This window comes from Emys orbicularis, chromosome 1, assembly GCF_028017835.1.
Source record: "Emys orbicularis isolate rEmyOrb1 chromosome 1, rEmyOrb1.hap1, whole genome shotgun sequence".
Classification (NCBI taxonomy): domain Eukaryota; kingdom Metazoa; phylum Chordata; order Testudines; family Emydidae; genus Emys; species Emys orbicularis.
Window position 1 is genome coordinate 128,555,443 of NC_088683.1, and position 12,856 is coordinate 128,568,298.

At 46.8% G+C, this 12,856-nt stretch overlaps 1 protein-coding gene across 3 annotated transcripts in view; it reads right to left on the reverse strand.

The window, feature by feature from the left end:
• Positions 1-12,856, reverse strand: part of ITPR2 (inositol 1,4,5-trisphosphate receptor type 2) — a 336,580-nt gene that overhangs the window by 153,289 nt on the left and 170,435 nt on the right. For all 3 annotated transcript variants that reach the window (XM_065418887.1, XM_065418895.1, XM_065418878.1), the window contains 2 exons: positions 7,478-7,606; positions 6,726-6,846 (listed from right to left, as the gene is read on the reverse strand). In XM_065418887.1, the coding sequence (XP_065274959.1) occupies positions 6,726-6,846; positions 7,478-7,606 (250 nt within the window). The remainder of the gene's footprint in view (positions 1-6,725; positions 6,847-7,477; positions 7,607-12,856) is intronic.

Genomic DNA, 12,856 nt, shown 5'->3' on the forward strand with positions numbered 1-12,856 from the left:
AAGTCAAGCCTGGTACGGCTATTTGTATTAACGAAGAAATCTTTATCTTATCTCATGTGGACATGCAGCAGAATTTTGTGCTTGATGGAGCAGCATACAGGAAAAGGAGTACAATATACATTATCACTAGGGATCAGATTTTCAAACGTGCTCCACAACTGCATCTGGGGGCAGATTTTCCTAAAGAGTTCAAGCTCCTATCTAGGCAACAAAATAAGCACCACAATGGACGCTTCTGAGTACCAAGCATTATGAAGGTGCCTAAGTGGATGCTGAGTTCTTCTGAATATTTGGCTTCCAGTGTGGGTGCTGAACAGTTGGAAAATCTGGCTATGCTTAGCTAAATACTGCAGTGACCCCTGTGCAACCCCAGTGGGCCAAATCCTTGACTTACAGGAGTACTTGACGTCAATGGGACTATCCACATGAGTAAAGTATGTAGGATTTGCTCCACTGTCTTCAATGGGATTGTATAGCAATTATGTAAAGGCAGAATTTGTCTCACTTAGCTTCCCTTACTTTCACAGCTAGTCCTTCTCCAGTAGGCCAAGTTCTGTCTTCAGCTACCCTCATGCAAACCTACAGCTTTCAATTTGGCTGTGTGGGCTTCAGTTAGCACAGAATCAGACTCACATAGGAAAGGCCAGCAGGATTTAGCACCATGTCTACAACCTCTGCACACAACACTAGGTTTAAATCTTAGCTAAATGTATATACAGAGCTATTAGTGAAAAGCTCTAATTTTTCCCCCCCTTTGCTTTCACTTGTTCACTCCTCATCAAAACTCCTCCTCATCCATCACAATCTTTTAGGTGTGCAAATACAGCAAGATAACAACAACAACAATGCTTTCATGCATATTTTAACTCCCCAAATACTATGTCCCTGCAGATTGGGAAATAGGCACATCATCGCCAGACTGTGCCCCTGAACATAGCCCTAAGTCAGGGGTCGGCAAGCTTTCAAAGAAGAAGAGCCTTTTTTTGTTTTTGTCTTTGACCAAAATATTTCGAGAGCCACATCACACGCAAAGCTACTTGTAGAGTTAGAATTTATCAACTAATAACGATTGAACATTAGTAATAACTTTAATCTCACCAATACTTTTAATGTGACTTTTGCCATTTGAATTTGAATATAAACAGGAGGGAGCTCCGGCCTGGGGCACGGGATTGGGATGCAGGAGGGGATGCAGGGTCTGGGAGGGAGATTGGTGCAGGAGGGGATTCTGACCTGGGGCAGGGAGTTGGGATGCAGGAGAGGGTGCTAGGTGCTGGCTCTGGCTGGGAGGTGCTTACCACAGGTGGCTCCTGCCCGGTGGTGCAGCAGGGCTCAGGCAGGCTGCCTGCCTGCCCTGGCCCCACGCTGCTCCCAGAAGCGGCTGGCTGCTGGGCACGTCTCTACATGCTCCTGGCGGGGGGGGGGGGGGGAAACAGCACCGCATGCTGCCCCTACCCCCAGCACCATCATCACAGATCCCATTGGCCAGTTCCTGGCCTATGGGAGCTGCGGGGGTGGTGCTTGCGGGCACGGGCAGCACACAGAGACCCGCTGCTCCCCTCCCCCCAAGGGGCGCACAGAGACCTGCCAGCAGCCAGCCGCTTCCGGGAGTGGCATGGGGCCAGAGCCCTGCTGTGCTGCCGGCCAGGAGCCACCTGTGGTAAGCGCCTCCCGGCCAGAGCTTGTACCTCACACCCCCTCAAAAAACGGCTGCCTGCAAGGGGGCAGCCAAAGAGCCACATGAAGCTCTGGAGCTGCAGGTTGCCGACCCCTGCCCTAAGTAGAAGGTAGTACAGAGATTCCCTGCCCCAGTAGGAGCTGCAAGAGGGATTGTGCTTAAGGAAGCCCCTAAGAAGGATACAGTGTGAGGCTCCTCAGTGGCAGCCCAGCTCAACCCCACAGTAGTAGTATGAGCCATGGCCTCATCTTTTCCCCACCCCTTTGGGTGAAGCTAGCCTTGAGCATCCACTGCCCTTGAAGGTTTGCAAGGGCTTTAGATGCAGTCAGCACATGTGCGAGAAGCCAAAGTATGAGGGAGGTTCTTTGAGCCATCCTCCTCTCCCTCATGTACCAATGCAAGGGTTAGCCCACATCTGGCCCTCTGTTTTATTGGATTTCCAGTTTAGAACAGCACAATCTAGCAGGTTATTTTAAATATCTCTATGCAATACAAGATATATGAGAAAACAGAATACAATAGATTACAGTACAATAGAGGAATGTAGGAACTCCACAAGATATGGAAAAAATCCACCAATTTGAAGAAAAGTCAAGGTCAACCTCACATCTGCTACTTGCAGCACATAAGCCTTCCCGGAAAAAAAACAAAAGAGAGCCACAGACAAGAGAACACTAAACCTTTTATGTACCCATGTAGATATGAAGTGGCACACTGACTTAAGTGGGCTGGATTTTGACTTTAGGTACAGATCTGAACAACTGGTAACACACTAATCCACGAGGGGACATTATGACACAAAAATCCTTCAGCCCCCTAGTTCCTTCCCTGTTTGCTCCTAGTTCCCAAAGGCAGTAATTTTCTGATGGCCTATACCAGGAGTGCAGGAGGGGAGCAGAGAAGGGCTGTTGCCATGAGTGAGCATTAGTCATATGAGTTAAGGGTTTGTAGGACTGGGTCCTTTATTTGAAGCTGTAAAATCAGTGGGATAAGGAACAAAGAACATCTTCAACTTTTTAACTTCTCCTGCCAGATGGATCCATAATTAAGCCAGTTTGCACAACAAATAAAAATTGTACGCTGCTAAATTGCTAGACTAATTCACACAAAATGTTAATGAGATGCTTTGGCAAAAGCATTAAATGAAACTACTGTAAAATAAATCTGAAATCTAAATTTAGAGTCAGTTGTTGCAATGTTACAGACGCAGCAAACGTCCAAGAGACCATCTCAGAGTGGTGGGGTTATTTACTATAACTTTTTAAAAAAATTAAAGCAACTATATCTATCAAGCTTCTAACATCATGATTCTGTCCCTCCCTCCCCTTCTTATTCATGTTGTCCACAAGTTGTCTAGCTGCTTTCAAAACTACTCAAAGGGCTAGTCTACACTTACCCGGTAGTTCGACGGCTGCGGATCGAAGTTCCGAGTTCGATTTATCGCGTCTGGTGTGGACGCGATAAATCGAACCAGGAAGTGATCCCCGTCGACTGCGGTACTCCAGCTCGGCGAAGTCGACGGGGGAGCCTGCCTGCCGCGTGTGGACCGCGGTAAATTCGAAGTAAGGTATGTCGAATTCAGCTACGTTATTCACGTAGCTGAATTTGCGTACCTTACTTCGACTTGGGGGGTAAGTGTAGACCAGGCCAAAGTGTGTAGTGCCACAAAAATGCGGTTAGAATAACAGCACTGATTGGGCTTGCTTTGGCTGAGCAGATTTCAAAACAGAAAGAATTTGGAAAATGTCAATCAAAATGGCTCATTTTTAGAAAATATCTACATCAAATCGTCTTTTCCATGACAAAGTAAAAGATTTTAAAATACTGTTTTTGTGGAAATTGAATCCTAAAACTGAACCTTTGCCAATGCTAGCTAAATATCTGTGACAGTTCTTCTTTAGGATTAAACTCCTACAGAAGAAAAATTAAAGTCTTCTCCTTTGACACAGACAACATGATATTTTAATTCCTTTAAAAAATTTCTAATGGTTATGGATTAATTGTTTAATAGATTTTTTTTCTGGAGCATTTACTTGTTTGGGGCTAGATTGGGGCTACTTTTGTGGGTGAGCATTTATTCTCACAAGTAGTCTCGTTGGTTTCAAAGTGAGTAAGGGTTGAATACTCTAGCCCTTAATGAATTCTAGCTCAGTACTACTAAATTATGTAGTTGACTTAAGGACCAAATTCTGATTTGGAGTATGTGTACAGGCAGAGCAGTAAGAATCCACTGCACACCTTTAGGCAGGCTACCTGGACCAGTGTTGTGAAAGAGTAAGTAAAGGCACCTGCTTATTCTTTTCCCTGAGCAGGAGAGTAAAGAGTGATCAGGGAAGTTCAGGGTTTGGTTTCAACTCACTGGCCAGAACAACTGAGCTAGCATGAGAGTCAGGCGAGCAATAACTTAACATCTCCCAGGAGCAAAGGAGGGAATGTTGGTTGATTGGTCCACAATTCCTTCCCTGGGATGTTTCCAAAGATGACACAGCTATACACCACCTACTACTACGGGCTGTGCCTTACCACAGAATGGAGTCTACAATGATTATTAGGTCCCTGCCAAATTCATGGTCCATTTTGGTCAATTTCACTGTCATTGGATTTTTAAAATCATAAATTTCACGATTTAAGCTATTTAAATCTGAAATTTCACCGTGTTGTAATTGTAGGGGTCCTGACCCAAAAAGGAGTTGTGGGAAGGTCTCAAGGTTATTGTAGGGAGTGGGGTTTGCAGTACAGCTACCCTTACTTCTGCATTGCTCCTGGCAGTGGCGCTGCCTTCAGAGCTAGGCAGGTGGAGAGTGGCGGCTGCTGGCTGGGAGCCAAGCTCTGAAGGCAGAGTCGCTGCCTGCAGCAGTGCAGAAGTAAGGGTGGCATGGTATAGCAGGGGTTGGCAACCTACAGCACACGTGCCAAACACGGCACGCAAGCCAATTTTGAGTGGCACGCTGCTGCCTGCCGCGGTCCAAGCTCCCAGCCCCACTCAGCCCCCCCGCCCACTGCTCTCCCCTGCGGGGGCAGGAGGCAGAAGCTTGGTCCTGCAGCAGCCAAGCTTCCCATCTCCCCCGCTTCTTCCCCCAGTGTGGTGCTTTCCTGCCCCTCCTCCTCTTCTTCCCTGCGCCGATCAGCTGATGGCCCTTGCGAGGGGGAGGGAGAGGAGTGGCAGCATGCTCGCTGCTCCGTAGAGGAGGCAGAGAAGAGGTGGGGACGGGACCTTGGGGAAGGGGGTGGAACAGGGCATATCCCTTCCAGCCCCCTGCCATGAGCCACTCAGGGCAGGGGACTGGGAGCACCCCCACGAGCCGAGCACCCCAGCCCTCTGCCCTGAACCCCCCCACACACCCAGCCTTCTGCCCTGCACCTCCACACACACACCCAGCCCTCTGCCCTGACCCCTGAACTCCCCCCCCACACCCAGCCTTCTGCCCTGCACCCCCACACACCCCCAGCCCTCTGCCCTGACCCCTGAACCCCCCCCACACCCAGCCTTCTGCACTGCACCCCCACACACCCCCAGCCCTGACCCCTGAACCCCCCCCACACCCAGCCTTCTGCCCTGACCCCTGAACCCCCCCCATACACCCAGCCTTCTGCCCTACACCCCTCACACCCCACTGCCCTCTGCCCTGACCCCCCCACACACCCAGCCTTCTGCTCTGCACCCCCACACACCCCCAGCCCTCTGCCCTGACCCCCCACACACACACCCAGCCTTCTGCCCTGAACCCCCCCACATCCCCACTTCCCTCTGCCCTGAAACCCCCCCCCCTCCCCCCAGGACTGGGGTCCCGGCTGCCGGCCCCTTGCCAGCCGGTGTCCCGGCCGCAGGCCCCGCTCAGCCCGCTGCCGGCCTAGGTGAACAGAACCCCAGACTGGAAGGGGGCTGAGCAGGCTGGCGGCGTAAGATCAGCATTTTAATTTAATTTTAAATTAAGCTTCTTAAACATTTTGAAAACCTTGTTTACTTTACATACAACAATAGTTTAGTTATATAATATAGACTTATAGAGAGAGACCTTCTAAAAAATGTTTAAATGTATTACCGGCACGCAAAACCTTAAATTAGAGTGAATAAATGACGACTCGGCACACCACTTCTGAAAGGCTGCCTACCCCTGTGGTATAGTATTGCCACACTTTCTTCTGTGCTGCTGGTGGGGCGCTGCCTTCAGAGCTGGATGCCTGGCTAACAGCCACCACTCTCCGGCTGCCCAGCTCTGAAGGCAGCACAGAAGTAAGGGTGGCAATACTGCTACCCCCCCTAAAATAACCTTGTGAGCCTTCTGCAACTCCCTTCTGGGTCAAGACCCCCAATTTGAGAAACGCTGATCTCCCCCGTGAAATCTGCATGGTAGAGGATAAAAGCACACAAAAGACCAGATTTTGCCAGGTGGGGAGACGGTCCGTGATGCATTTTTCATGGCCGTGAATTTGGTATTGCCTTAATGATTATGAATGCCTATGATCTGACACAGTTTAAGATCATTTCTGTATGAGAAGATTATGTCATAATGTAATAGCGTAGACGAATACCACCTGCTTGGAGTCCAATTCTACTTTCACTTACACTACTGAACACCACCATTCACCTGAACAACCCCATTGAATGGGACAGATTCAAATGGGGTATAAGAGAGGGAAGAAATGAGACTTGAAAGTCAGAGCTTCTGAGACTTACATTGTGAAATTCATGGAGGATAGGCGCATCAATGGCTATTAGCCAGGATGGGCAGGGATGGTGTCCCCAGCCTCTGTTTGCCAGAAGCTGGGAATGGGCAACAGGGGATGGATCACTTGATGATTAACTGTTCTGTTCATTCCCTCTGGAGCACCTGGCATTGGCCACTGTCGGAAGACAGGATACTGGGCTAGATGGACCTGTGGTCTGACCCAGTATGGCTGTTCTTATGAAATTATAACACAATTTTCTAGTATTATCAGTGCCTTGATTTCCAGGATGCTACAACCCAAAAAACAATGGATGGATCGCAACTCAGGCTTATTTAAAACACAGTAAAGAATAATTAAATAAAAACTTGGCACATACCCACTTCGGCCAAAGTTTTGATACATGACTCCACTGAGGCTTTCTGTGCAGGGTTCGGCCAGGTACAGTTGTAAATTCTAAAAGCAGACTGAAGCAGTTGAATAAAAACTGGCTGATGTGTCTGAAAACAAAAAGGTAAACAGCTAATTTTAGGGTAATTATAAGGATGATTTTAAGTCTAAGTTATGCGCCACATAAATTACATGCATGACTTTTAGCCTCTATACTCAAATTAGAACTCAATTAAACCATCGTCACTCTTCAGTACAGGATGCAAAATAAACCAGTTTGGCATTCTTATAGAGTGTGTCAAACCATGCAGTCCTTACTCAATCAAAATTCCCATTGATATTAAACAAAATAGCATACTGCAGGAAAAAAATGGGGAGATTTCTTGGGTTCCAAACATGTGGGAAACTTTCCAACTTGGGCCACAAAGATTTCCTCTTTTAGAAACACAAACAAAAGTGCCCCGATCTTGCAAAGAGATAGTCACGCAAAGGCCCAATGAAGTCACAAAAGTCAGATGTGATGCTCTGTGGAGAAAGAGTCCTTTGCTGGATCAGGGTCATCAGGAGTACGATTTGTCAAGAGCATATTTACAGGAGGCGTTACACTGTTAGTGCGAATCATGAGGAGTGAGAGAGGAAATAAAGGAGGAAAGAAAGTTGCAGCACTCCCCTCCAGCGAGTAGAAGATGACTCCATTAATGATCTGAATTACATATTTGTTGCAGTCTCCCTTGTTCTTACCTGGAGGCTGGTGCTGTTATCTGAAAATGGAGAACTGAAGAAGCCACTCACAATGTTCATTACTGGTTCAGTGACATACTTCTCCAAAGAGGTGTCTGCATGTTTCCGGTCTGTAGTTGTGTTGCAAACCTACAATGAAAATGAAAATATTAGTTTTTGTTTACTTGTGATCTTTTAACATTTTAAAAGAGAAACACACACACAGTATTGATATTTAATCCTTTTTCAAAAATGTTAATTTTTATATTAAACATATATTATCAAGATACCTACCTTGTGGTCAAGTTGTATTCTGTTTAATTATCTTTGTTCCTGGGAGCTCCACTCCCTCCTGATCCCTACCTTTCCTGAACTAGATCCTCCAGTTGAGTTGGCTACTCTTTCCCTCACCATGAAACAAAGGAGTTTGTTGGATAACACTGGTCATTACTGTAGGCCCACACATCACATGCCACCTTACGTATCTAGACAGACTCAGGAGGAAAAAGGATCATTCCTCCAGGTGAGTTGGAGGAGACTTTAGAGAGAGATGGAAAGATAAACCTACTATATTAGAAGAGTGAGAAAGATCTCATTTGGTGCTGAATTTGGAGCTGGTTTCAATTATTACAGCCAGATGAGAACGATGGAGCTCCTTCAAAGGAAGAGTTTTTAAAAACTTTAAAAACCCAAAACCAAACAAGCAAACAAAAAAGGACAAGTACGAAGCGAGCACAGCCATAACAAAAGCAAAATCCTATCTGTTCAGTCAGCAGAGGCCAGCAGCAGCCTCCGTAGGAACAAACTGCAAAAACAGTCAAAGACCCACCCACTCTGCCAGGTGAGCTACATGGTAGATTCATCATGTCACAGTGTTAAGTGTAAGACATGAGAGATGTGCAAAAGGGAAGGAAGAAGGAGAAGAGGGGAGAGGAGGACATTGGGAGAGGGTTGGAGCTGAACTGAAATACTTCTTAAGGCCAATTAATGGGCTGTAAAAGAATGTGGAATGATTCAACTTCTGTACAGTATCCTAGAAGATAACATTCTTGTACAACATTCATCATTTTATGCGGCATACATTTATTATGGTAAAAAAAATTGAGGATTTTTTTTTGGTGGGGGAGGAGATTTGATAGCTAGGGAACTGAAGAACAGAGAGAGTAAGTGATTTGCTCAATCTCACAGAGAAAAACTCATTGGCAGGGCTAGAAAGAGCATAAAGACCTGTATCCCAGGTCAGGCCATCCATCCTTCTGATTATGCAGTACTGTAGTAGCACATGAACCTTGTAAGCCAGAAACTCTAGCAATATAGTCAGAAGTGTTTAAAGGAAGTTTATGGAGACTTCAAACAGCACCAGTCATTGCTGGAAGATGAACAAGTCACTCATAGTCTTTAAGGTCAGAAGGGACCATTATGATCATCTAGTCTGACCTCCTGCATGATGCGGGCCACAAAAGCTGACCCACCCACTCTTGGAATAATCTTCTCCCTTGACTCGGCTGTTGAAGTCCCCAAATCATAATTTAAAGACTTCAAGTCGCAGAGAATCCTCCAGCAAGCGACCCCTGCCCCATGCTGCGGAGGAAGGCGAAAAACCTCCAGGGCCTCTGCCAATCTACCCTGGAGGAAAATTCCTTCCCGACCCCAAATATGGCGATCAGCTGAACCCCGAGCATGCGAGCAAGATTCTCCAGCCAAACCCTCTGGAAAAAAGTTCTCTGTAGTAACTTTTAATATCCCATCATTGATCATTGTTACTAATTACCAGCGATGGCACGTTATTGACCTATTGACTAAAATCACATTATCCCATCAAACCATCCCCTCCATAAACTTATCAAGCTTAATCTTAAAGCCAGAGAGGTCTTTCGCCCCCACTATTTCCCTCGGAAGGCTGTTCCAGAACTTCACCCCTCTGATAGTTAGAAACCTTCGTCTAATTTCAAGCCTAAACTTCCCAACGGCCAGTTTATATCCATTTGTTCTCGTATCCACAGTAGTACTGAGCTGAAATAATTCCTCTCCCTCCCTGGTATTTATCCCTCTGATATATTTAAAGAGAGCAATCATATCCCCCCTCAGCCTTCTTTTGGTTAAGGTAAACAAACCGAGCTCCTCGAGTCTCCTTTCATACGACAGATTTTCCATTCCTCGGATCATCCTAGTGGCCCTTCTCTGTACCGGTTCCAGTTTGTATTCATCCCTTTTAAACATGGGAGACCAGAACTGCACACAGTACTCCAAATGAGGTCTCACCAGTGCCTTTTATAACGGAACCAGCACCTCCTTATCCCTACTAGAAATACCTCGCCTAATGCATCCCAGGACCGCATTAGCTTTTTTCACAGCCACGTCACATTGCCGACTCATAGTCATCCTGCGATCAACCAGGACTCTGAGGTCCTTCTCCTCTTCCGTTACTTCCAACCGATGCGTCCCCAGCTTATAACTAAAATTCTTGTTAGTCATCCCTAAATGCATCACCTTACACTTTTCACTATTAAATTTCATCCTATTACTATTACTCCAGTTTACAAGGTCATCCAAATCTCCCTGCAGGATATCCCGATCCTTCTCCGAATTGGCAATACCTCCCAACTTTGTATCATCCGCAGACTTTATCAGCCCACTCCTACATTTGGTTCCGAGGTCAGTGACAAATAGATTAAATAAAATCGGACCCAAAACCGAACCTTGAGGAACTCCACTGGTAACCTCCCTCCAACCTGACAGTTCACCTTTCAGTACGACCCGCTGAAGTCTCCCCTTTAACCAGTTCTTTATCCACCTCTGGATTTTCATATCGATCCCCATCTTTTCCAATTTAACCAATAACTTCTCATGTGGTACCATATCAAACGCTTTACTGAAATCGAGGTATATTAGATCCACCGCATTTCCTTTATCTAAAAAATCTGTTACTTTCTCAAAGAAGATCAGGTTGGTTTGGCACGATCTACCTTTCGTAAAACCGTGTTGTAATTTGTCCCAATTGCCATTGACCTCAAGGTCCTTAGCTACTTTCTCCTTCAAAATTTTTTCCAAGACCTTGCATATTACAGATGTTAAACTAACAGGCCTGTAGTTACCCGGGTCACTTTTTTTCCCCTTCTTGAAAATAGGAACCACATTAGCTATTCTCCAGTCCAACGGTACCACCCCCGAGTTTACAGATTCATTAAAAATTATCGCTAACGGGCTTGCAATTTCTCGCGCCAGTTCACCTTGTGCAGTAACAATGGTTCTTCAAGATGTGTCCCCTATGGGTGCTCCACCGTAGATGTGCTTGCATCCTTTTGCTACTGATCAGAGAACTTTGGTAGCAGCATCCGTTCAGTCTGCACATGTGCTGTTTCTCCCTTGTGCTCTGCCACAAGACTGACCAGCACTGCGCAAGCGAACTCTCCTCAGTTCCTTCTCTATTGCAGAATCCATGATAAGAACTCCAAGGTACAGGGGACGAGGGTGGGTCATGGAGCACTCATAGGGGGTCACATCTCGAAGAACCATCATTACTGCACAAGGTGAGTAACTTCTTCTTCAAGTAGCATCCCAATGGGTGGTCCACTCTAGGTGACTCCAGAGCAGTATCCCTCATGGAAGGCTGGCGCTTTGGAGTTGTCAGCCACCCTCTTAGCTAGGTTTTGAAAAAGTTTAAAAAAAAACCTTCTGCTAAGGACAATGGAGGGGGCATCACTGCCTCATCTGGTGAGGAAGATGAGATGTTGGTCTAAGGTGTAATTTCTTCCTCAATATCAGCCTCCTGTTCCTCCATCACCTCTTGAGGGCACTTCATAGGTTCCTAGTGGGCCATGCTAGAACTTCGGGAGGCACGATGTCTACATGCCTGCCATGGATCCCAATAAGGCCACTAGGATGGTGGCAATCATTGTTGTCCATACCAGGGAAGCTGAGAATCAGACTGACGGTACGGCTGAGGAGGTCCAGATTGGTAATGAGCACTATAAGGTGCATGGAGGGAGCGATGGGAATCCACCTCCTCCTGCTCACTGTCTGACTCCCCTCTGGAGAATAGGGGTGCACAGCATAATGCCGAAGGGGAATCTGGAGTCCGAGGCAGCCCCGGTACCGAGTAAAGGAGACTCAGATATGTCAGATAGTGTAAGGTCTCTTGAGTATCTGAAGTCTTGTGGTGCCTAGGTACCAGAACCAGTAGGGGTGCTCAGTGCTGGGATAACTAGATCGATAGAGTTGGTGATGTAGTCTGGGTTAAATGATCCAATGGTGTTTAGAGTACCGTTGATGGTACCAATGCTGTTGTCCACACCGATGGAGTCTTCCCCAAAGCAAGGTCTCTGTCCTTGTCTCGGCCAACCGGTAATGTTTCATTGCCTATGCCCATTGGGTCCTTAGGCAGCCCAATGTGCTCCATCCATGTTTGGATGGCTTCGGTGCTGTCAGTGCTGATGATACCAAACGAGCTGCTGATCTTTTTCGGCTAGTTCAGGGCTTGCTCTGGGGATTCACAGCTCTCTTTTTAGAAGCCTTGCATGAGTGGCTCATAGTTGCCTTTGTATGCTCACTACCCTTAGATGTAGAGGGCTGTGATGAAGAGACTCTTGCTGCCTGGGTGAATCTTGATGCAGGTCTGAAGATGGTTGGAGAGTTGCTTCCATTAGGAGTTTAAGTCTCAGATCTCAGTCCTTTTGGGACCACGGTTTCAGCTGCTGGTAGAAACCACACTTCTAGGGAATGTGGTTTTCCCCAAGGCAAGAAACACAATGAGGGTGTCCATCCATCACCGGGATGGCCTCTTTGAATTTGAGACACCTCTTAAAGCCCGGTGAACCGGGCATACCCTGTTCTGAGGTGGTCCCCGGACAAGGGAGGGGGGTGAATAAAAATTAAAATAAAAAAATAAATGTTAAGAAAAGAAAAGAAAAAGAAACCCAAAGGAAACTAAGGCCTGGTCTACACTGGGGTGTGTGTGTGGGGGGGGGGGGGGGGGGAATTGATCTAAGTTACGCAACTTCAGCTAAGTGAATAACGTAGCTGAAGTCGACGTACTTAGATCTACTCACCACAGTGAGTCGACTGCTGACGCTCCCCCGTTAACTCCGCCTGCGCCTCTCGGCCTGGTGGAGTACAGAAGACCGCTCGTAGGTCGATTTATCGCATCTAGACTAGATGCGATAAATCGATCCCCCGCTGGATCGATCGCTGCCCGACAATCTGGCAGGTAGTATAGACAAGCCCTAAGTAATAGCAACACAAGACATTAAAAGAGTGATTAGCAAGTATTTAGTGGGTTAATGATCCAATAAATGGACATCTAAAAGCACCGTCTCTAGCCAGGAGTGGTTGAGAAGGAACGGTGGAGGATTTGCTCACCCAATGCTGGTTAGCCTCATGGCAGAGCACAATGAGAGGGAC